Genomic DNA, 24280 nt, shown 5'->3' with positions numbered 1-24280 from the left:
TATTTCTTTTGCCACGGGTCTCAGCAGTGTCATAATTGGGTAGCATTTCCAGTTACTTCATGTCTTTTTGAAAGAAGCCAAAAGTGTCATTGAGAACGGGACGGTCAAGAAAAAGTACCTTTGGGTTTGATGGTGCATTCTGCAATTCCAGCACTACAATAGTATTGAAAACTGTGGTATTGAGGAGAAAGCCAGGCACAAAGAGGGTTTGCTGGGGTCCACGAACTGGCCAGAAACGGCCCAGGTTAAAACCATTGATCCAGATCTGGCCCTAGTTAAAAACATAAAAGTGATTTTTATAAAATAGTACTTCATCTTTATTTGGGCACCCTGAGAGACTACAGCATTGATTTCATATTTTATTATCTACCCAAAGCCAGAAAGATCACCTGTGGCAAGAGAAAGTTCAGAAGGCTTAAAAGTTAATTCTGTATGTGTGTGGATTACAACTCTATATATAGCAATAGGAAGACATAAATTTAGATGGTAAATAGCGATTATTCGTATTTGCGTAATTATCATGCAATATGAAATACTGAATGCATTTTATAAAAGTGTGTAGGGGCAACCAGCAAACACATTAATCTACACCACAGTTTCCCAACCTTTCTGGCTTTGTGGGCTGGCCGATGGGGTGGGGAGAAAGGGAATGGTTCCACACCGCACCGTGGAGTGGGGTGGAGTGTACAGATGTTCACCCGTTGCTTGCGCACGCTCACTTGCTACTTCTGCAGCCTGGTTCCAAATGGCTCAAGGCCCAGTAGCGGGAAGCGGTCAGGGGGCTTGGGGACCTCTGTTCTACACTGTGCTAAAACCATTAATTCTTTATGTTATTAACCCTAACCCCAGCATAGTTCTATAAAGCAACTCTATTTAGCAGTTTAAATTACATAAGACATTTTTTTGGCACCGTGTGATGTTTTGTCTTTCCTGTTCCCTATTTTGACCTGCAGGGCCACTTAATTTTGAGAATCTTAGAATAGTGAATAAAGGCACACTTTTTTTTACTTGTAAACTAATTCTTGAACTGCCTGCAATTATACAGCACTTAATGGGTAAACGTAGCAAAAGAGCTACAGCTGTCAATCTGGATCATTGAAGCTCCGTTGCCAAAACAATGAGATGAAGCAAAGAAATCACCTTGTGGCCTAATGGGAGATAAAACTGTGCTTAGGGTTGCTATACCTTGCTCCACCCTGGAAACGTCACGTAGGTGTCATAGTTGATACCAGGTGTTTTGAAGACCCCAGTATAGAAAGCAGGTCCTGCTGTGTTTCTGCTTCGTGGGACGTACGGAGGCCATTTTTGGGCCACAGCTGAGTCAATATCAAGTGGATAGATGAGCCAGTCACTTAGAATAATAGAACCCAAAGTCACATTGCGGGTCAGGCCCTGGGCAAAAAGGAAAAAGAAAAGAAAAGAAAAATACACTAAGATGTGAAAAGAATAGCATACACCTGGCTTTTAATCTGTAGTCCTCTTGTGAGGAAAGGGTTGGGTGGGTCCTGCTGATAGGCAAAACTATCAGCTATTACCTGTAAAGGCCTGGTCATTTTTCCTGCACCAGGATTATTTAGGCTTTTCCCCCCACCTTAAAGCTGAAGTAAAGCTATTCAAGCAACTAATAAAAGTTACATCAGAACTTGCAGTAATTAAAAATGAGTTCATTACACTTCTGTTTTACAGCTCATTTTCATAAAGCATTGCCTAATATTCCAAGTCTCAAAAAAAGTCCCCAATTCTTTCAAATTACTTCAGTTGCTGCTTATTACCTAGAACCTGCTTACTGTTCTGGGAAATACTTAACTTGGAAGTGTGTGATAATGTAGCTGTCTAGAGTCCATCCCAATCCAATGTACCTCTATGAGTAAAAGTGAAAGCATTACTCTTTCACCGGCAGTGCTCTCTTGCGGTACCTTAAAGTCACTGTTATTGGCTCCAAAGTTGATATGACCCATGCTCTCCACCAGCAAGTCCAACGAATCTCCTAGCTGGCCAGTTATGTTGATGGCTTTTACTCTGTCTCGTTCCAGTGTCCCTTTATATTCCTCAAGGGAGAAGGAATAAAGGATTAACAATTGAATAGCACTTGTAGAACTGAAGTAAAACCCCTATATCACTCAGCAGCCTCAAGCAATCACTAGGAGAACCAGGAACATTGCCCCTCTGGCAGTTAAAAAGTCTGTATCATACAAATGTCTCCACTTTCCAGCTTACTCCATTAAGTAAAACGTAGGCCAGGTCATGGATCCCATTTTCAAGGACAGAGAGAAAAACAGGCTGTAGGATGTCATCCGGAAGAACAGTACGGTACAACATAAAGCCGTGGGTCTGAAATATAAAATGAAAACTAATGCAAATGTGGACTGCAATCCAAACACTAAATAGACAAGATCAAGAGAATGTTTTTTTAAAAAACTCCTCTGAGTTTTCTTGAATTTTCTAGTGGAACTACTCTTAGCTTCCCTTCTTAATGCCACAGACTCGTTTCACTTCTTACCTGCTTCAGAGCCTCAAAGGTGAGGGGGAAGGAAGAATGGAATGGTAGGCCAGGGGAGAGAAGACTTAGAATATCCAAAAAGGCCACACACTGTAAGAAAAAAACTGAAACTGTATTTATGCTATTTAAAAAGAAAGGTACAAAAATGTATTTCCCCAAATCATTTTCCATTAAAAATATCGGATATTACAAGTATAGTAAAGGTAAAGGTTCCCCCGCACATGCGTGCTAGTCGTTTCCGACTAGGGGCTGGTGCTCATCTCTGTTTCAAAGCCGAAGAGCCAGCGCTTGTCTGAGGACGTCTCCGTGGTAATGTGGCCAGCATGACTAGACGCCAAAGGCACACGGAACGCTGTTACCTTCCCACCATAGTGGTCCCTATTTTTTCTACTTGCATTTTTACGTGCTTTTGAACTGCTAGGTTGGCAGAAGCTGGGACGAGTAACAGGCGCTCACTGTTACGCGGCACTCGGGATTCGACCCGCCAAACTGCCGACCTTCTGATCGACAGGCTCAGCGTCCTAACCCACTGAGCCACCGCGTCCCTTATTACAAGTATACAGTGACATTAAAACAAGCAGAAAGATAATTCTCACATTTAAAAAACGCTTTGCCACATGAACGCAGCACTGTTTGAAAACGAGAACAATAGTTCTGCTGAATTCCTGATGTGGGCCTGCAGCACATCTCAACAAGATCTCTTTTTCTGTTCCAAAATCTGTTTCATTACCTTTGATTTCATCTCAGGAAATAACATGCAAGACTACAGGAACAGCTTGTCCATTAGCCAATTCATGAGCATCTGATGAAACATCTTCCAACTCTAACTTACCCGTGGTAAAGACACGTAGCCATATGAAAATTTGGGAGTGGGGGGTGGTATTGGTCCTGCAGGCACAAGCTGAAACTGCAAATTTAAAAAAAGATAGTAAAAGAGAGTGACTGGAGGTCAAACATAACATCATGTTCAGCTGATGACCTCACATTCAGCAAACGAAGCACAGCAAGAATAAACCAGTTACCTTGCCTTGATTTAGCGTCTATCAGAGAATTTTTTTAAAAAAAAATTGGAGGTGGGAAGATAACTTTTTAAGCAACTCAGAGCAGATGGATAAAAATCGAAGATTAAATCTCTGGTTTCTGCTTCTTTGCTTATCTTCAAGCAATGTTTCTCAACTTTTAACAATTTTGACGCAAGGTCAATGCTGGCTATGGAATTCTGAGAGTTGAAGTTCGCAGATCTTAAAATTGCTGAGATTGAATAAATACCGTCCCAAAGTTCATTAGCAGATTCTCGGATAATGCATTTTAAGGGAATAAATCCTATTTCTGACTTAAACACAAAGCTTCTCTTTCACTCATATGCACTTACATGTGCTACCACGATTGGTGCATCATACTAAGTTTGGTTCCTTTTGATTTAGTACAGTGAGTGATCCATTAACAAACAATGGCTGGAAAAAAATCCTAACAGATATGAATATGGCCTCTGAGCGTGTCTCATATTTACTTTCTCCTTACTTTAGGACTAGACTCAAACGTACTGGCTTATAGGAAGAAGTAATCAAATAGACAGCAGGAGAAGCACTGCTACATCTAAATCCCCAGTATTATCTACCACCAGCTACTGAAACATCACTACTCTTGTTCCAAAAAATAGTTGTACTATGCACACTCAGCTGTAAGTGGAGGAGAATGAGAAAATAATTGCTGAAATAAAGATTGGTACATGTAGTTTATTCACTGGAGATTGGGGTGCGGGGAGCCCAAACACAATTCACCACCCGTTTACTTGATTACATTATTGAACCAGATTTGGCTATATTATGACTGTCTGGAACAGTAATACCAAGCTCTTATCTCTTGCTTGTAAAACGTATTGCCAATAATTTACTCAAATGTGTGCAGATTTAATTTAAAATTTTAGGCTGATATCCTACCCTGGTTGCGACTGCGTACGCACAGCAGCAAAAGAGCAGATTATTAATAGGATAAATAGTTCCTTTCAATTAGCATAAAAAGCAGCATTGCCTCTCAATCTACTGCCAAGAGTGCTGAATCGTTACCTTGCCAATGATGGTTCGAATTGCATACAGCTTTTCTGTAGGGTCTCCAGCTTCTGAGAGAGGTGCATCATAGTCATAGCTAGTAGTGATAGGATAATACTTGTCTTTATAATCAGCACCTGAGTAGAGAAACCTATGAGAACAAAACAGGCTTCTGGATTTCTAACTCCCATATGCAACTAGGTGCTTCCATTTTCCAGCCAGAAACTAAGCCTCACAATGTCTGACTGAGGCAGCAACCCAAAGGATCCAGAAACTCACCACTCCAATAACCAAAGTTGGTGCCACCCTGGAACATATACCTAGAAAAAGATCAGGCAGCAGAGTAAGAATTCACTTTCCATCAAAGCACTGAGACAATGCCTGGTAGGGAAAAATGGACAGGGGCTACAAAAAGGAACCGAGAACAGTTTAGCAGTTGGATTTGCACCCTGGATAAACCATAATGTGGCTTGTCTAGTTTTTGCTTAGAATGACGTGTGACTCCAGCCAGCCAGCCATGTAGAGTAAGATAAATGGAGAACCCAGGGTGAGTTCAAATATACTCCAGTCTCACATCTTCATTCCACTGGAAAATTGTTATCAGCTATGTAAAGATTTACATATGCCCGCACGTACACACACACGCATACACACCATCTGATATACCAGAATAGCCATACACAGTAAGATGAAGTTAAGAGCCATGACTTGTATCTTAGACATATTTCATTTCTTTTTATAATCAATTCCATGGCTTTTGTCCCCCTGCCACTCTCCCATATAGTCTCACGATTACATGTTGACGTTGGCTCCCAGTTCTAGGATCTTCTGTAGGCCATGAGTCACAAGTGTAGTACTTTTCATGGAGTGTGGCTCACCCCAATAATCCAGCCAGCCCGTGTAATACTCAGAATTCACCTAGGGAAAAGCATAATTGACACTTTTAGGGAACAGTAGCAAAACTGTTCTCCACATCTGAAATGGTATATACATTTTGTTCTGACTCAAAATGTTAAAATCTGAGAATACACAATAAATATGTCAGACCATAAAAATAGATTAGTTGATACATTATGATCTGTGGTCCAAGGACCCAAGTACTTCAATAATATTGAAACCGTAGGTTATGATAGCTGTGGTGGCTCTGCTCACGATCTCATTTTTGTGTCCAAAGGTAAGCCGTGCCCAATTAGGAAACATACTTTAAGGTGAATACCTCTGGCCACTATACTGTCTACTTTAAAGTGGTAATTTCATACACACTTGTATGGGTATCTGTAGAAAAACAATTATTGGAACTTTTTAAAATGAATTATTACTCATTTTTATTGTATCTATTTTTATATTTTGTGCATCATTCTGGCTTCCCTTGGAAAAATGAGTGAAATAAACATCTAATTCTGAAACGTCTGACTAGTTATTCTATAATTAAGCTGTCAGAAATTTTTATAGAGAGAGAGATGAATCTCTCTCTCTCTCAGATCTGGCATCACCCAAGATAGTCATGTGAAACTCATAGCTCACTAGACGCTCTTGAAAACAGGACTACAATTTATATACCTTTAGCACCAACTTACAAACCACAGAGGCAAATAAGTATTTAACACACATGAATACTTTTGATTCCCTTCCCTTAGAAAACTCCTTGGAAGTTGCTAAGGAAAGAACAAAATAATCAAATGAGAGAAAATAAGTCAGCATATGAGGTCAAGAGAAATAGGTGCTCAGAAGAAATAAAGCCAGGTTGTTTCCTTCCCAGATGGTAAGGCCAAATGCTCTCACCAGTGGCCCTCTTGGTTCAACCAGACGCTGCTGTTCAAATGCTCTTGTCTCATTTATTTCTGTCAAGGAACAAAAAACAGCAGAAGTCAAAGGATAATTCCATTCCAGCTTCTATGAATTCTGTGCAGATCATTTAACCTTGCATTACCTGAGCCAAAGTCCACAGTGGCATATAAATCTTCCAAGGTCCCACATCGCAGCTCGGATTCTTTGAGGCCATCAGTTGTGAAAAGCACAACTTCTTTGCCCAAATACAAACGGAAAACAGCCAGGAGGTGACGCATATAGTCATAGTCACATGCGTAATAGCTTCCATATTCATTCTCCACCTGCCTAGAGAACAGTGGGGAATTAAAGGATGGTGACTTATGAGCCCCTCATTTGCCAAAGGATCAGCTTTTAATAAGACTCTGTCTTACTATTTGTCCAATGCTACATATGTAGCAGTTTATGCAGCCCACTTGTCCCAAATGTTGGTTTCCCAAGTAGGTGGAGTTGAGCTAAGTTGTAAATGAAGCAGTTTGCTCTCTCTGAAAGTGCCAAGATCTGCATAAGTTAGAAGGGTGCTAAAACGTTTTTGTCATTTGGCAGTGAAAGACGGCAAATATAGGTTGTGTAAAATTTTGGGCACTTGACAACATGATTTTAAGATTATGCTAGGCAAAAATTTGTGAATGGGTTCCAGAATTCAATTTTTATAGCCACTACAGCAACTCCCATCTTTTCCAAAAAATATTGTTGTTTAGGGTTCACCTGTTTTAATGAAACTGAAAAAACTTGTACACCCTACTATATATATACACCATATGGATATTGCAAAGAAGACAAAACACATACGCAATAAAGGACTGAGGGGAAAAATGCCTGAAATGTCTTATGCTTCACGCACCTGGATACTGATGATGTTACCTCCATTTTGATAAAGACGAGGTTTTATCTTGGGTAGCAGGACACTCAGCCATTTGTTGACAGCTTGCAGAAAACCTGAGAGCAGAAAGCAACTTGTTCAACTAAAAATGAGGATAGTCTGCTCAAATTCCCACGTAGTACTAAGATAAGAGCCGGCGATTACAATGCTGTATACAGAGAAGTCTAGAAGAGTATGTTGACCTTTGTATTAAGTTCACAGAAGGTAGAGGAAATTCCACGTTCTTTCTCAGGTTCAGATTTCCCCCTTACCTGGGTCAGATGTTCGTAGAATAATATTTGGTTCTGCCAACAGCCAGGACGGAAGGCCACCCTAGGAAACAAGATATCAAGGTAATCCAATTGTGCAACTACTAAGGTCAAAGACGTTATTTATGCTTCCTTCCAGCAAGTAACAACTGGGGAACTGCCAAAAAGATGAGAATTCAAAACTGCAAAAAAGGAGGTTTGATCTTAATTATTGTAAAGTAGTTGCTTGAATGATGAGATGAAATGCTAGCATCCATGTATAAAGCAAGAAAAACACAAGATTTAAAAATGAAGAGAAGCTATACAAGGAAAACGAGGGAAAGATAGCTCGTCAAATTATAAACTGCTTAAAATGAGTTGTGGAGCATTCAGATGCTTAAAATAATAATGACTTATCTGAATCTGGATAGCCCTTACCATATCCCATTCGGCACAGATGTAGGGTCCAGGGCGCAATATCACCAATAGCCCTAATTGGGCCACTAAGTCCAAGAATCCTTCCAGGTTTCTGTCCCCAGAAAAGTTGTAAATTCCAGGCAACGGTTCGTGGTAATTCCATGGGACATAACTGAGGAATTAAAATACACTTTTCAATCCAGAACAGATTTCTGAGAGACAAGAGAGTTACTGTAGTCATGGGTAAATAGAACAAAAAACTATACTTTTTACCTTCTGGCACTAAATGCTAAACAATTTTTTTTAGTTCAAGTACATCTTTCAATTCCTATTTCTCAGCTTAGCTTGACAGCAAGTTCAGACAAAAGTGATAGCAAGTAGGGAACATGAACCAAAAATTTCTCCCCTAGTTTTAAATTGGAGTGATGGGCACAGATAATTATCCCAATTGTAGCAGAAAGGTGGTCAGTAATTAAACATGCTGCTTTAAACACACACACACACACACACACACATATATATAGTTAGTGCTGTGCAGACATATGTGCACATGTTGTTCATTTTGGCCAAAAGCACAATGTTATATATATCTTGATGAGACCTTATAATACAGGGGGTCTTCAAACTTGGCCCTTTTTTGACTTGTGGACTTCAACTCCCAGAATTCCTCAGTCAGGCATGTTGGCTGAGGAATTCTGGGAGTTGAAGTCCACAAGTCATAAAAGGGCCAGGTTTGAAGACCCCTGTTATAATAGAACAAAAGATTTTCATTACTCGGTTCCAATCTATTTTCAATAAGCATGAGTTTCTCTACTCTCAGTATTTGCTATGGTCAAAAGTATGAACCTTCCAGTGAGAAAACTAGAGCATTTATAATCAGTTTAAGTCACTAGTCTCTGTTACAGCAAAGAATATGTCCCAGCTGGGAGTCGCTTCTGATCACTTACATTTGTACAGCATTGAGGCCACTCATATACATCTTGAGTAGCCGATCTTTCCAATAAGCTGGTGGGATACGGAAGTAATGGATGCTGCCTGAGATATAACGAAACTTATTTCCATCCTTCAGGAAGCAGTTATTTTTATAATCAATGCTGAAGGAACGAACTGCTGCAGTGCCCTGCTATCCAGAAAAAGAGAGGAAAGCTTAATATTGTCATTTTCCATGCAACCACAGTGCTGCTTTAACTATTTTTTTTAGGATTAGGGGTAGATTGGTCCATTAGTGGAAGAAAGTGGCATAAAGGTGACAAACAACAGGGAGAAAGCAGAACTATTTAACTCATTTTTTGCATCCCTTTATATAAAGGGAAAAAACAGTCCAACCTATCTAAAACAGTTCTGTAAAAAACAATTAGAAACACAACTTAAGATAGGCAAGAAAAAGGTAAGTGGGCACCTGTCCACTGTAGATGAATTCAAATCACCAGGACCAGATGGATTACACTGCAAGGTTTTGAAGGAATTAGCAGATGTGACCTCAGAACCACTAAACTATATTTTCAAAAATCCTGGAGCACTGGGGAACTACCAGATGACTGGAAAAGAGCTGATGTAGTTTCCATCTTCAAAAAAAAAGGGGGGGGGAGGGAAATGAATCCAGGAAACTACAGACCTATCAGCCTGACTTCATTACCTGGGAAAATTCTGGAAAAGATAAGCAATGAATCAACAAACACCTACAAAGTCATTACCAAAAGCCAACATTGGTTTGTCAAAAACAGATCATGCCAGACAAATCTTACTACATTCTTTGATGAGGTGACAAAAATAGTGGACCAGAAGAATGCTATGGATATAATTTACTTGGACTTCAGTAAGGCATTTGATAAAGTAGATCATAACCTACTTTGATAAGATAGAAAATTGTGGGTTAGACAGCATCACCACCATAATTCGTAGCTGACTGACTGGCCATACTCAGTGTGTAGTCCTCAATGGAACTGCATCTATATGGAGGGAGGTGTGTAGTGGGGTGCCCCAGGGCTCTGTTATGGGCCCAGTACTTTTCAACATCTTCATCAATGATTTGGATGAGGGGATAGATTGTAACTCATCAAATTTACAGATGACACCAAGCTGGCAGGAATAGCCAACACTCCAGAAGATAGGCTTAAGATACAGAAGGATCTTGACTGACTTGAACATTGGGCTTGAACATTATTAATACCACTTTACAATGCCTTGGTAAAGCCACACTTGGAATACTGCATCCAGTTTTGGTCACCACGATGTAAAAAAGATGTTGAGACTCTAGAAAGAGTACAGAGAAGAGCAACAAAGATGATTAGGGGACTGGAGGCTAAAACATATAAAGAAGGACTAGGGGTGTCATGATAACAGTGTTCCAGTATCTCAGGGATTGCCACAAAGAAGAGGGAGTCAAGCTGTTCTCCAAAGCACCTGAAGGCAAGACAAGAAGCAATGGATGGAAACTAATTAAAGAGAGAAGCAACTTAGAACTAAGCAGAAATTTCCTGACAGTCAGAGCAATTAATCAGTGGAACAACCTGCCTCCAGAAGTTGTGAATGCTCCAACACTGGAAGTTTTTAAGAAGGGATTGGACAGCCATTTGTCTGAAATGATATAGGGTTTCCTGCCTGAGCAGGGGGTTGGACCAGATGACCTCCAAGGTTCCTCCCAACTTTATTATTAACATGCTCACTGCTGCTCCAAATCTTGCAAGTTCAAATCTAATGTCCCAATCACAATTTATACTTGACATTTAGATCGACCACTCACTTATTCACTTCTAGACTCTTTCTAGGTTACTGGCTAATGTAAGATCTTCTGAGTCATATTGTGGAGTCACTCATCTCTTTATCTTGAGTGCTATGGTTACTCTCTAACAGCCAGCCAGTCACACAAGGTTTTGAAACAATAAATTATTAGTTTGCTGTGAGTGTATGATTTAGATAATAGTCTAAAATTATTTTAACTCTATAGTGTTATTTGTTATGGCCTGAATCACATGATTGTTGAGAATTTCAAATGAGCAGAACAGATTATGCTCCATGTATAAGAATTCCAAGATAATTATATTACACAGGAGCTTAATTCAGTAGTACAGCAATCAACTCACTAATTATAAACAGAATATTAGGAGAGAATGGCGGAGAAGTGCCAAAAAGATCTAAAGAAAAACCTGGACTATGAGAATACACGGAAGATTACAAAGAGTTGAAAGAAATCATTTCAGCATTTTTCCCAATAAAATCCTTTTCTAATGGTTTTTGCTTACCTGAAATTGTAAGCCCCCCAAGGCTATCATGAGAATATATAGCCACAGCCCCATCTGTTTAACATTAACCTCAGTCTGGAACAAGAAACTGCAAAAAGGTATCACATGAAGATATCACATGACAGTCTGGTGGGCAGGCACTGATGCTTCCTCCGAAGTGAGGGGGTGATACGTCCTATGAGTTGGGAGGGGAGAAGGACAGACAGAAATTTTTAAACAGAACTCAATCCAAAGCCAGTCATATCAGAGTATACCATGATGTAGCAAGTTTTCTTCTGAATGCCAAAATGAACACAGAGGAACTGGAACCGAGAGCTTATTCTACATTATCAAATATATAATGCAAAACATACATTTCCTCATAGTAGCAGGATAATGACAAATAATAGTTATCTGTGAGATAAGTGTGTAAAGAAATATACCTAAACTGGTACTGCATTTTGTTATTGATTCAGAAGCATCAATTATTTTTAAATAAATTGTACACACTGGATTTAGAGGTAACTCATACTGCTCTTGTAGATCTAATAAATGTTGAAATATGGTGATTATGGAACAAGCTAATACATACCTACTCTGAGAGAGCAAACCGCTCCATAAGAATATCAAGTATTTTAATTATTAAATATTGTGTGCTGCTATCACATATACAATCTTCTTGCCTGTCAGTGTGTTTTTATTTATGTCCCATTTATTGCAACTTGTCATTGGATGTCCCTTTTACACACCAGACCTGTATAATCATTGTATTCATTCAGCAACAGGGAACCCATACAGACACCCAAGGTAACTAGTGCATAATGTCCCAGCTGGGACACACTATCCTTCGCATCACCACATTCTGTGCCACCTCATAATGAGATGCTGTTATAAACGAAGGAATTAGGAATCACTGAATGGTAAAATTTGGGTAAAACCAATCAGGCTACAAAGGAGTTATTTATTTATTTAATTAGTTTTCTATACTGCCCTATTCCTGAAGGACTCAGGGCGGTTTACAGGGCAATATTTAAAAGACAATATAAATTAAGATAAAAATAGAATTAAAAAGAATTAAATTAATAATAGCCCAACAATAAAACAATGTTAAAACTTAAAACTAAAAAACCCCTCAGTCCAGGCCAGATAGATCGAAAAGCCAGGTTTTCAGGTCCTGGCGAAATGAGCGCAGGTGGGGGGGGGGCAGTCCGGAGTTACTTGATCAGAATGTCAAATGTCTCTGTAAATATGATCACATTTGCCCCCCTTTTTAAAATCCTGTAGTCTATTTAGGATAGAGTTGGGGTAACTGGATGAAGCTGAGAAAGAGAAGCTGCCTTTTCTGATGCTTATGCAGTGTTCACAGCAGATATTTTTTCCTTGCGCCCTAGGAGAGAAACATCTGCTGCTACTTAAGATTGAATTCTCAACCTTCCTAGAGGGAGGTGAGTGTCTTCACCATTAGGCCACCACGCCACTCATTAAAATGATCACAATAATAATTCATATATTAAAATGATCACGTAACTTTTATTAAAACTCCCCATGGAAATATCTGGCACGTTGAACTGGCTGAAACTACATCTGCCCTGAAATCCCTACACATCTATAAATTTCTCCAGAAGACCTTGGGCTAATCACATTCAAATTAGTTAACAGAATTTTTATAATAACCTATGTGGTAGTGGATCATACATGTTGCCCTATGTTTTCTAGAGAAATGCTTGATATTAAAAATCAATTATGTCCTAGAGCAGGAGTAGGCAACCTCAGCTCTTTTATCACTCATGGACTTCAACTCCCAGAATTCCTGAGTCAGTATGCTGACTCAGGAATTCTGGGAGTTGAAGTCCATGAGTGATAAAAGAGCCGAGGTTGCCTACCCCTGTCCTAGAGGAATACATTCAGAGCTTTTCATGAGTTAGCTTGGCATTATACATTGTTTTCACGGCAGAACTCAAGAACATAAGATACTTTGGACACTAAATTAATAATAGTAAGAATGGAATGGGAATGGGAATGGAACGGAACAGAACAGAACAGAATAGAATCAGAGTTGAAAGGGACCTTGGAAGTCTTCTAGTCCAGGGGTAGGCAACCTCGGCTCTTTTATGACTCATGGACTTCAACTCCCAGAATTCCTGAGCCAGCTATGCTGACTCAGGAATTCTGGGAGTTGAAGTCCATGAGTCATAAAAGAGCCGAGGTTGCCTATTTAAACATTAAGTCTTTGCTGAATTCAAAGTGACACATTTTAGGAAATATTCCGTAATCCCAGTCAAGTAAACCCTCCTTACTGACGCTCAACACTTTTTGTCTAGGTGCCAAACTCGCCGCGTCACGTGACGTGTCACGACGTATCGCGACTTTTTTTCCGCATTACCGGAGCTAGGGTGGGGCGCGGCCTCCGCGTGATACAGCCGGCCCGCGGGCCGGCAGTTTGACACTTGAACACCCATCTCATGACTTCTGTTTTTCTCCTTTAACTTATCAATTCCTTCCGGATTTCCGCCCCCCCCCCTTTCCCCTCTTTCAGAGACGTTTTCTGCTTTCCCTTGAGTGGTCGCTTAGTTACCTCCAGGCCGCAGAGCGGACGGCGCAGAATTATAGCGTCACCAGCCAGCGCGGCGACTCCTGTCGCGCTGAAGCTCTCCAGGACGCCTTTGAACTCTAGCCTGAGACTGGGTGAGTGTCGCCCCCTCCCCTCTCCTTTCCTCCTCCTCCCCCCCCCCTGTGCCTCCGCTGATGGGCGGGGCGGGAGGATGAGGTCGGTCGACTTTGCGGCTGTTCTGTATTCGAGAGTGGCGGGTCCAGAAAGGGCGCCGGGATTTCCAGGGCAGGATTTCCCTGCCGTTTTGAGAGTTTGAGCCATAACTCTGCCTCGGAATTTAATTCACTTATCCACTCTAGAACAAGTGACACAACGAGAACAGCGACTGTGCATCTGGTCATGTGCAGAATGCATCATTCACATGGCAGAACTCTGCATTTACTATTTTCCCCCGATGGCTTGTTTGATGCCGTCAGTCATTTCTGAACCACTGAACGTGATTGCTGCTCAACGCTTTGCTCTCCAGCTCTGAAGAACTAACCTTTACCCTTTTTTTTACTTATTCTTTTCCTTATGTGCCTTGCCTTTTTTTGAATGTAATCCAAAGGGAAGGCCTATCCTTTCATTTTGGATTATGAGTAACACTTTGGGAGACGGTACTTACTTGATAAGTAAGGGGAAATATATAAAATAATGAATTTTATTATGTAGCTTTAAGAAGGCACACTTTTGATAGGCAGTTAAAGAGAGATACTTTTCCTCCTTGTTTCCATGCCGGCTGTACAGTTAGTATCATAATTAAGTGCCTTTGCATTGGGAAAGATATCAATTACATTTCATCATATGATTCAAACGGGAGCAGGTGGAAGAAAACTGATTCTGGATTGTTCCATTCTTTGTTGAGATGAATGGTGGCACTTTGTTTTTATTTTTCCCAAAATAGACTGCTATTAAATTTTGGGTGACTGGTGGTGTCAGACCCCGTCCCCCAGTTTTCCATATAATCTTCGTAGTTTCTCCCCCACCCCCTTTTTTTTTTAGAATATTCATTGAGTATATGTTTCTTGGCTGCCAGACTATTGGCATACAGCTGTGTGCCATTTTGGAATTAACAAGGAACCTTCTCTTTCATTGTTCCACAGACCATATTTTATTAATACAGGGCAGAAAGTGGAGTATTTATCTTCAGCTGGGCTGGGAAGCCTGCAAGTCTGTATGTGCTTTGCCTGCTTTCGTTGCCTTTTTTTTTTTTTGCAATTCTCAAAGCCTACTTAAGATTGCACAATCAAAACTTAGTGGCAAATCATTGTAGTACAATTTTTCTTCTTTCCAATATGCCCCAAAATAAATGTGCTAAAGCTCCTTTTACTTTGATAAACTTCACTTCTCTCTCCCCACCAAAAAAGTAAAAAAGAAGGGTTGAAAATTCTGGCCCTTGTCATTCTGTAACATTACCAGCAACTCTCCGAAGCTGGAGAAAATGTTCCTGGTTTTGTTTTGTTTTTAGTCTGGCTTCTACCCACAGAAAGATAGCTTGCTCTTAGATTACAGCCTGCAATTTGAGCTGTCTCATTTCCTCTCCAGTACCAATGTTGTGACCATGTTTTCTATGATATTGGGAGAAAAGAAACTGATGGATTGAGAATTCTATTAGTGGGAAACACTTGGATTATTCCTTTTCAGTGCTATACCTTACATCAGGAGTGTTAAACTTGCAACGTCATGTGACGTGTCGCGACATATCACAACTTTTTTTCCATTGCCGGCAATGGGGTAGGCGCGGTTTCGGCATGAATGCATCCAGCCCACGGGCCGGCAGTTTGACACCCCTGCCTTACATGAAAGGATATCAGTTAAAATACTACAGGTAGTCCATGTTTAGCAACTGCTTTGCACAGTGACTGTTCACAATTCCGACAGGTGATGAAAAAGTGACTTTGCATATATTTGAAAGATCTATAAAGCAAAGCTGAAGTAAGATGGTTTCACTTAGCAACTACTTTGCTAAGTGACCAAGTTGCCAGTCCCATTTGTGAATGCTAAACGAGGACTACTTGCATATGTATCCATTTATTCATATCTTGACATGAGGCTGCCCCTCTTTTTTCAGCCTTAGGCCTTCACAATGACTATACCAAGATCTAGAACTTTGCTTTCTTATCCTCTATAGAGTCTGAAGGATGTTGGAGCAACCACCATGGGCCATGCCCTGTGTATCTGTTCCAGGGGGACCATCAGCATCAATAACAAACGCTATCTTTTAATCCACAGGATTGGGGAGGGGTGAGTATTGGACTCCTTCCAGAGGGATCGTGTAAGAAGCTTTGTAGTGATTCATTTTGAAATTTCACAGATGATTCTTTAGTCACTAGCCTCTCTTTTACCATAGTTTGTTTTCTTTTAACTGTGACAATCAACTTAGTAAGAAAGTCCCAAAAGCAAAGCGCAAAAGTTTAGCATTATCTAATGTGCTTCTAATCATTCCCTCCCCACCACTGCCTTCTCTGAGCCTCACTATTAATTCTCCCATGTAGTTCTCCACGTGTAGGAAGATGTTTTGACTGCATAGATTCATGCTTTTAAAGAAGTAGGAAATATATATCTGGATACACACACTACTGCCTTTATTTGCCAGGGGTAGAATTATTACAATCTTCTAAGGTTCATCTATTTCAGATATGAGAAAGTTGTTGTTCCAGATTATTTTGATCTGTGTCGTCCAACATCCTCACATAGCTGAATTTGGTTGCTGTGAGTTGTAGTCCAGCAACATGGAGAGGCTTTGGTTTTCTATCCACTATCCATCTTCTCCAAAATATTCGTCCAAAATTGTTGTTCAATTCATTTAAAGATAGATGTTTTTTTTCTTCACTTGGTGCAATTCCTTCCAGATTATTATACATATAACTGGGCTTCTGGTTGCTCTAAAAGGTAAGTGATACCACAGTTCCTCTGGGAATCTGACTTCATTGCTTACCAGTTAGAATGTTACTTCTGATACATAATCATGTAATTGCTGCACCTTATGTCTCTTCCCTCAGTAACAGTAAGAGACGTTCACCCTCCTCTTCATGATACTCTTTATGTATATAAGAGAGAGAACACAGCAATTGAGCAGACCCTCAGATTGACAATATTTACTGCTTAGTTTCTAATGTTAAAAATATCATTATAAACTAAGTAGAAAATAGTTTTTAATGATAGAAAATATCAGATTCCTACAGATCTGGGTGGTCTTCCCCACTTATTTCCAATTAATTAGATATATTTTGGGGTATACATGAACTCTTTTGTGATTACTAAGCATATTCAGTTGCTGTACCGTTTTGGACAGTTTATCAGTACTGTGATAAAGAGCTAGGGAGAACCAAAATGCTGCTTAATGCCATATGACATTTATTTAAACATTTTCCCCTTTATCAAACCAATGATTGTACAGTGCCATACAAAGTATTTTTGAAAAAAGCAACAACAGCTTCATGAAACTATAAACAAACAAGGGTATACAGCACGAACAAGTGTCCTCTCTTGTTCATCTTCCAGTTGTGGCATGTAGATTTTCTCTATAGCTTTTCTCTATAGCCTCATTAACATGTGTCGGCACAGAAGTTATAAATATAGCAACTACTAAGGTGGCATCAATGAACCAGCAACACTGTGTGGAAAACATGGCCCTTGTGGCGCTGCAAAGCAGACAGGTTCATAATTTAAGAATAAGGATGAACTTTTAAAGTAAGGAAAAACATGATAGAAAAGAGGAGAGAAGGAAAGTTGCTTGGGTTCTGTTTACATCAGAATACATATGTCTTTGTCCTGCCTTGTGGCTCATTCTGTTTTACTCCCTGCAGTGGCTTCAGCTATGTGGACCTTGTCGAAGGGCTGCATGACGGGCGCTTCTATGCCTTGAAACGCATCATTTGCCATGACAAGGATGATCTTAAGGAAGCTCTGCACGAGGTGGAGATGCACCTGCTTTTTGAGCACCCCAACATCTTGCCCATCTGTGCACATGCCATGGTAGAGAAAGGATCCAAACATGAGGCCTGGCTCCTCTTGCCTTTCCTCAAGGTCAGTAGCCTCCAGACCAATTTCCTAAGTAAGAGGTAAGGTGCAGATGAGTTTAGTAGGTACATGCCAAGAAATGTGTTCTCTTGATAAATTAGGCGTGGCAGGGAGGAGATGGACTCTTCCAGCATTGTGCTAACCCTACTTTCAATTCACATGAAGGCCATTTCTAAGGTATAGTTAGCTAGTTGTCAGCTAGTATAATTAAGATCCATGTTCTTACAACAAGAAGACTGTTGTATAATTGCTATAATTGCTCCAATGGCTCTGCATATATTTTCTTATGCCAACACATTTATTTTCCATTTTTGTCTCGTGTTTGTGGGGCTTACAATCACAAGGGTTAAAGTACTGTCTTTTTAAATGGAACTATTTAAAACAACAAATCTCCTGAAGTATAACTTGCAGAACAGGGAGTGTGTTTTAGATTAGAATCCTGGGTTGACAATCTGCAAGTCCGTGTTCGAGACTGAGCGTTGGTGTGTGACGGGGTGGGCTCCTTTCATTTGCTCCAGATCCTGCCACCCTAACAGTTTGGTCAAGCAGCAAATACATTAATCAACTCTTAGAACAGCATGGTATTCACTGTAGTTACAAAACCAGGTGTAGCCTGTCCTGCTTTAGATAAACTTTGCTTGTTTCGGATTGGACCAGAGGCAACCAAACCAATATTGATTAAGCCTCTCCACTTGTGAGATGCAAATGTCAAAGAATGGTAAATCTTCCTTAGGCCAAGACGGGCCACAGTCTCTAATATCTAGAGAGAAATCTTTTTCTTCACTCAGTAAGTTTGGAGAACATGCATACCATTTCAGCTGCCAACGTGCCTAGATTTCTTTTCCAGAGAGGGACCCTCTGGCAGGAAGTGGAAGCTCTGAGAGATAAAGGCTCCTTCATGCCTGAGGAGCGGATCCTGGTTATTTTTCACGGAATCTGCCGAGGACTGCAGGCCATTCATAACAAGGGATATGCGCACAGGTAAGAAGTCAGCCTCAGAAAGCAGGGTCTAGGAGTAGAGTAGCAGTCAACCACAAGTGGAAAGCCGAGCTTAGGTCATGGGAGACTGTCAGTCTTTGCTACAGAGGTGTTGGCAAAAAGGAGTTTGCAAAGATAGAAGAGCATCCTTAGGCACAGAACATCAGTGTGGCAGTATGTTCAGTAGAGGAAAGCCCTGGGTTGGAATAACAACCTTCAAACGTCCTTTAAAGCAGGATTTGAGGGCTCATGCCTTTGATTGTTACCAAATGCAGATTTTATCCTCCATCTATATTCTGCTTGCCCTTTTCCAGAGATCTAAAACCAACAAATGTGCTGCTGGACAATGAAGATCAGCCACTGCTAATGGACCTAGGCTCTATGAATCGGGCTCACATTGAGGTGCGGAGCTCACGGGAGGCCATGACTATTCAGGTATGAGGTTCACCTGGTAAAAGGGAAATGGGGGAGTAGCTCTAAAGATGAAGGAGAATTTACCTAATGAAATAAAACTATTCTGACCATAAAAGCTAGGGGCTCTCATTGACATCCCAGCACCCTTTATTTAACAGCTGAGGAAGGATGCCAGCAAGTAGTAATATCACCTGTGCATGCAGAATGACGGCACGCTGTCTTTTTTGTGTCACAGCATCATCTGCCCTTAAAAGAAATGGTTGGGTAGCTTGACGGCAAAGTCCACACTTACATGCAAAAGATTTGGGAAAGTCAGCAGTGGCATTCACAAGGACTGTTGGTGTCACTGAGCAGATGAGCAAAATCCAGCCTCAAATGTGTGTCGTACATTTTGCATACCCAGAAGAAGGAGCAGGTCTCCACTTGTCTGGTTGTGCCTGCTATTTGGAAGACCATGATCATTACCGAGGTTGCCCCTGACAGTGAAGGTAGAGGTCAGACCCTAGTAGAGCCTCAATCCGAACTGTTGTTCTGTCTAATTTGGGGTTATTGATACTGACTGGATCAGCTTATTTGGGTTTCCAGGAAGAATCTTTTCCTTCCCTACCCAGGGCTGCTGGCCAACTTGCTTTCTACCTCAGACTTATGCATGATGTTTGTCCCAAGACCTTAGAGATCTACAGCCAGTCAAAATAGACATCAGTAATAAAATAGTATCTATCCCCGTTTCTTTCAAAACTTTCCCCCCCCCCTGCAAAAAAAGAAGAAGCTAAATAGCTTCCAGCCTTGCTTTAAGAGCAAGAGATGATTACTCCAGTTTTCCCTTCCCATCCAGATCAGTATTTCATTATAGGCAAACATTGCTCTATGGTCTTAGTTTCAACAATAAGCAAGCAGAAACGATAGAAACAGTGACCGTAATGAGATCTATTGAGGAGGACATATTTATATATTACCAGATTTGCAAATCATAACTTCAGCCTCTAGAGTATTATTTTTTAAAAAAGGCAGGCAGACCAAGAACGTGAGAAACCTTTCTTTTCTTAAGAGTGACTTTGCTAGATCTCTTGTATTTTCCTATTTCACATTAAAATCTCACTTGGATTTAGTTTCTAGTGACTGTAGGTACACATCCACCTAGTTTTCTTTGTCAAGAGCACGGGAGTAGTTTACCAGTGCCTTCTGCTGGAACGTTTCTCTCTCCCCCCGCCCCAAATTCCCATTGTAGTCTACAGCAGCGTTTCCCAACCTTAGGAACTTGAAGATGCGTGGACTTCAACTCCCAGAATTCCCCAGCCAGCATAGCTGGCTGGGGAATTCTGGGAGTTGAAGTCCACGCATCTTCAAGTTCCTAAGGTTGGGAAACGCTGGTCTACAGCCCTGAAATTTCCTACTTGTCTCCCACCCACTACTAAGCACATACAGCTATGTATGTATTTCAGTATATTTAATGCTAATGCCCTTAATTTAAAGTATCTTTTTTTCCCTGTTACTCTTCCCCAATAGCAACCAGAGCAATCTGCTTGAGATAAGAGTTGAGATATTTCTCCACATTCTTCCCAGACTTAAGTTTTATCTTCCCTCCCTGGTTGATCCCACAGGACTGGGCTGCCCAACGCTGCACCATCTCGTATCGAGCCCCAGAACTGTTCAATGTTGAGCGTGAATGTGTTATTGATGAACGTACTGACATCTGGGTAAGGATCATCACTTCTCCTAAGAGAAAAATAAATAAATAATATTTAATATTGCTGTAATACACTCTAGTACAGGGGTGTCAAACTCAATTTCATTGAGGGCCGCATCAGCATTGCGGTTGCCCTCAGGGGGCCGAGTGGGTGTGGCCTGGGTGGGCGTGGCCTACTGGGTGGGCGTGGCTAGAGTGCGTATGGCCTACTGGGTGGGTGTGGCCAGCTCTACATCGTTGGCATCAAGGGTGCCTATGGGGGCCTGGGCAGGAGTGGGAGAGATCTGAGGGTCTCTGGCAGAAGGAGGGTCTCTGGGCCAGGGCCGAGGCAGTGGGGGCCGTTCCCTCACTGTTTCCAGGATGGCTTCGCGGGCCGCATGAAACCACTTCGCGGGCCGGATCAGGACCTTGTGTTTGACATGTCTGCTCTAGTATATATCTTGTATCGGGGAGGAAAATCCTATTTCATTATTCCATGATCAGCTTTTTGCTCCACAGGCTCACCTTACCTCTGCTTAGTCCTTAGGCTGTGTTCTCTACTGCATGATGTTTGGTGAAGGACCTTATGACATGATTTTCCAAAAGGGGGACAGTGTGGCCTTAGCTGTTCAGAACCACCTTAAGGTGCCTCAGAATACCAGGTAAGAAGGTGGGGAGGGGGTTGTGGTTGCTTTTAATCCAAGGACAGATTGGTCTGAATTGGTTCTAAATTTCAGATACTCCCCAGCCTTGGAACACCTCCTCTCTTCTACAATGGTAGTGAATCCCCAGGAGCGCCCGTTCATTGCTAACATAATCTGTCAGCTGGAAGCGATACAGCCACCTCTCACTGGACAGGATGCCACACGCATCTGAGACCACGGAATGTGCAGCTAAAAACAGAAGCAGCTGGTGGCATTTCAGCCCAGGTGGGACCTCAAGAGATGAAGTTCAGACCAAACACTTGACAAGATGTCATGCTGAAGGCCAGTCTCATATTTACAGGAACTGTCGTACAATGGGACTGCATTAAGAACGATGCTGGTCTTTGGGACTCACTCCCCTACTCTTTCCTGTATCTTACCAGGCTTTGACTGCCCTGTTTCATTACCAACTGCCTCCACAAAGCATGGCGTTAACCCCAAGGGACCAAAATTCCCTTTCTTTGTGGAAAAAAAATCTCCTAAATATGTACCTGAATGTGCAAGCGTGGATCGATGCTGAAATTGTTTTGATAAAGGCATGCCCTCAGGGCCTATGTGTTAAATAAAATGCAGCCACTTATCGTAGACATTTTTAAACCACAAGGATGATAAAAATGTGATCCAGCAATAGTGTTATTTATTTATCACATATATACTGCTCAATCATACATTTTTCCCTCATATGTATTTGATCACATTCTAGTAGATTTTTCTTTCTTCCAGGCTTCAAAGAACTGCATAACATATACATCCAGAAATCTCTTCTTTTTTGCATTATTTATACTGCTAATTGTTTTCAGGAGTAAGTCACATAGGGTAGGAAATTTTATTTACGGTAAGTCTCTGAAAAGTTAATTATTTCCACAGGAATAGATATGTACAGAAGCTCCAAGCTTGAAATGCCTGTTCTAAGTGTTTTGAATTTGGAACAAAATACGCATATTCTGAGTGTTTTGTCTCATTAGGTTTTGTTTTGAGCTAAAACAAAATGGAGCAGTTTCAAGCATGTTAGTTACTGTAAATACATCAGTAGGAGGAGGTGTATAATCAATTTCATCCATATTGGGAGTCATCTTTTACCAGATCTTTTTCTATGGGTTTCAAACATTTTACCAGGGGATGAACTTACGGATTATAAACAGTGCATTATCTTTAGGGTTTATCCAAGTCCTGGCATTCAGTTGTGTTACAGGAAAGTATATATAGAATATATATCTTACTCTGTATACGATTCTGATAGAACCATTGTTACAGTTTCCTAGAAGACTCAAATTCTACAATTGGCTTGTTTTATACATTAAAATTGGCTTAAGGCCTCAGCATAGCATAGCGAGGGAACATACAGAGTAACAAGCACTGTCTGTTGACAGAGAATGGGATGAGGGGAACAAGCAGCAGTTATTTAAACACACGTTCAAAAGCAGATGTTGCTGCTGCAGCACTTGAATTAGTTTTGCTGAGTCAGGCCCTATCTGCATTCAGAGGCAACTCTGTATGATTAGTTCTCCACCTGATGGACTGATGTTAGTTGCATGTCTATCTAGAACAGGGGTCTTCAAACTTGGCTCTTTTATGACACGTGGACTTCAACTCCCAGAATTCCTCAGCCAGTGTGCCTCACGCTGGCTGAGGAATTCTGGGAGTTGAAGTCCACAAGTCATAATAGGGCCAAGTTTGAAGACCCCTGATCTGGACAGAAACATAATTGACTTTTTCGTTCTTTGGTATAGAGAAACTAGAGCTCCTAGATTGGGTTGTTTACTATTTGGTTGTGGCATCATTTTGCAGATAGGAGGACTTGAACATAATTAAATAAGTTGTGTCCACACTATATTATCCAAATGTTGCCAATAACACCTGCAGAAGTTGTTGGTTCTGTGTTATAAAAGGCAAGTATTGCAGTGTGTGGCTTTTTTCTTTTAGTTGAGCCTTCACACTGTATGCCCTCACTGAGCTTTCAGGATGCATGCTAGATACCAAGACCATTGGTTTTAGTACTCCTGCCTGATGGTCAGATGCAAAAGTTTGCACATGTACATTATGAAGACAGAAATGTCAAACTGGGTTATTGAAGTGAATCATGCTGTTACTCTGCACCACTTCTGAGCTCTTTTGTAAGTAGGCTAAAAAAGAAAAGGGCCTAGAGACTGTGTTTCTATTGTCTAATTCTGTTATGAGAATTAAAACATAACTCCCTTTTTCAAAAACATTTTTTTCTAAATTGGATCACCGATAGTCATCAGCAAAGAGCAGCTGTTTTTTTTCTGGCTACAAAATGAAAAATGAAGGAGGAAAGAACTTGTGTTCTCATTATTCCCAGTGACAAGAGTGCAGTTCTTAAAAACTGCAGTACAGGATAGTCACACCATTCTCAATTTTATTTCATTGGAATGTAGCCAACTTGGCTGTTTTGTCCAAAGCTCAAAAGAAAGCTTTCTCTTTCATACACATCACTACAAACATGTAGTGCATGTGCAACTTGTATTAGTTGCTTTTTAAAGCTTTGTGGCATAGCAGGATGAATCTTAACTATTTAAAGAAAATGTCAGTGATATTAATACCAATTTCAGGAATAAAACATACATCCTTACAACACCCATTGCTTTTTAAGGGCGATGATGCTTCTAGCTTAAATTTCTGTGATACGATCCATGGTTAGAATAGAAATGGAGGGGAGAGAACAAATACTGGTACACATCTGTATAAAAGGATGGTATATAATTTACAGTACAGAGTTGCCGAATCAAGCATGGCCAGGGTTTTTTTTTGGTGTTGGTGGGGC

The 24280-nt window shown here is 40.8% G+C and overlaps 2 protein-coding genes across 3 annotated transcripts; one reads left to right on the top strand and one right to left on the bottom strand.

Annotated features, from left to right (window-relative positions):
* Positions 1 to 45: 45 nt before the first annotated feature.
* GLB1L (galactosidase beta 1 like) lies at positions 46 to 13777 on the bottom strand. 2 transcript variants are annotated; one of them, XM_083375762.1, is made up of 17 exons: positions 13699 to 13777; positions 11145 to 11319; positions 8850 to 9025; positions 7924 to 8074; positions 7510 to 7570; positions 7220 to 7314; positions 6479 to 6659; positions 6331 to 6389; positions 5345 to 5466; positions 4828 to 4868; positions 4567 to 4685; positions 3333 to 3407; positions 2501 to 2590; positions 2218 to 2331; positions 1917 to 2048; positions 1186 to 1392; positions 46 to 271 (listed from the first exon to the last, which is right to left on the bottom strand). In XM_083375762.1, exons 2-17 carry the CDS (start codon positions 11196 to 11198, stop codon positions 53 to 55), a joined length of 1896 nt encoding a protein of 631 aa, XP_083231888.1. In that variant the 5' UTR covers positions 11199 to 11319; positions 13699 to 13777; the 3' UTR covers positions 46 to 52. The 2 variants fall into 2 exon arrangements, with proteins under 2 accessions (XP_083231888.1, XP_083231889.1); XM_083375763.1 differs by having other exon boundaries at positions 8850 to 9022.
* On the top strand, positions 13534 to 22078 carry STK16 (serine/threonine kinase 16). Its single transcript, XM_083375895.1, has 8 exons — positions 13534 to 13808; positions 15845 to 15957; positions 17523 to 17742; positions 18584 to 18717; positions 19029 to 19149; positions 20730 to 20825; positions 21335 to 21456; positions 21532 to 22078. Exons 2-8 carry the CDS (start codon positions 15872 to 15874, stop codon positions 21668 to 21670), a joined length of 918 nt encoding a protein of 305 aa, XP_083232021.1. The 5' UTR covers positions 13534 to 13808; positions 15845 to 15871; the 3' UTR covers positions 21671 to 22078.
* Positions 22079 to 24280: the final 2202 nt, after the last annotated feature.

The sequence above is a fragment of the Vipera ursinii genome, assembly GCF_947247035.1.
Source record: "Vipera ursinii genome assembly, chromosome: 1".
In the NCBI taxonomy this organism is placed as follows: Eukaryota; Metazoa; Chordata; class Lepidosauria; order Squamata; family Viperidae; genus Vipera; species Vipera ursinii.
Note: the sequence above shows the minus strand (reverse complement) of the source record. Positions and strands in the feature narration are given on the sequence as shown.

What these genes read in the sequence shown, in the direction of transcription:
- GLB1L (XM_083375762.1), bottom strand. Translation starts at nt 11,198, where the DNA reads ATGGGGCTGTGGCTATATATTCTCATGATAGCCTTGGGGGGCTTACAA. An exon ending in GTAACATCATCAGTATCCAG is followed by an intron (nt 6,660 to 7,219) that starts GTGCGTGAAGCA and finishes TTCTCTAGGCAG; the next exon opens with GTGGAGAATGAATATGGAAG. An exon ending in CTGGGAGCCAACGTCAACAT is followed by an intron (nt 4,869 to 5,344) that starts GTAATCGTGAGA and finishes ATCTTTTTCTAG; the next exon opens with GTATATGTTCCAGGGTGGCA.
- STK16 (XM_083375895.1), top strand. Translation starts at nt 15,872, where the DNA reads ATGGGCCATGCCCTGTGTATCTGTTCCAGGGGGACCATCAGCATCAAT. An exon ending in ATCCACAGGATTGGGGAGGG is followed by an intron (nt 15,958 to 17,522) that starts GTGAGTATTGGA and finishes TACTCCCTGCAG; the next exon opens with TGGCTTCAGCTATGTGGACC. An exon ending in AAGGTGCCTCAGAATACCAG is followed by an intron (nt 21,457 to 21,531) that starts GTAAGAAGGTGG and finishes TCTAAATTTCAG; the next exon opens with ATACTCCCCAGCCTTGGAAC.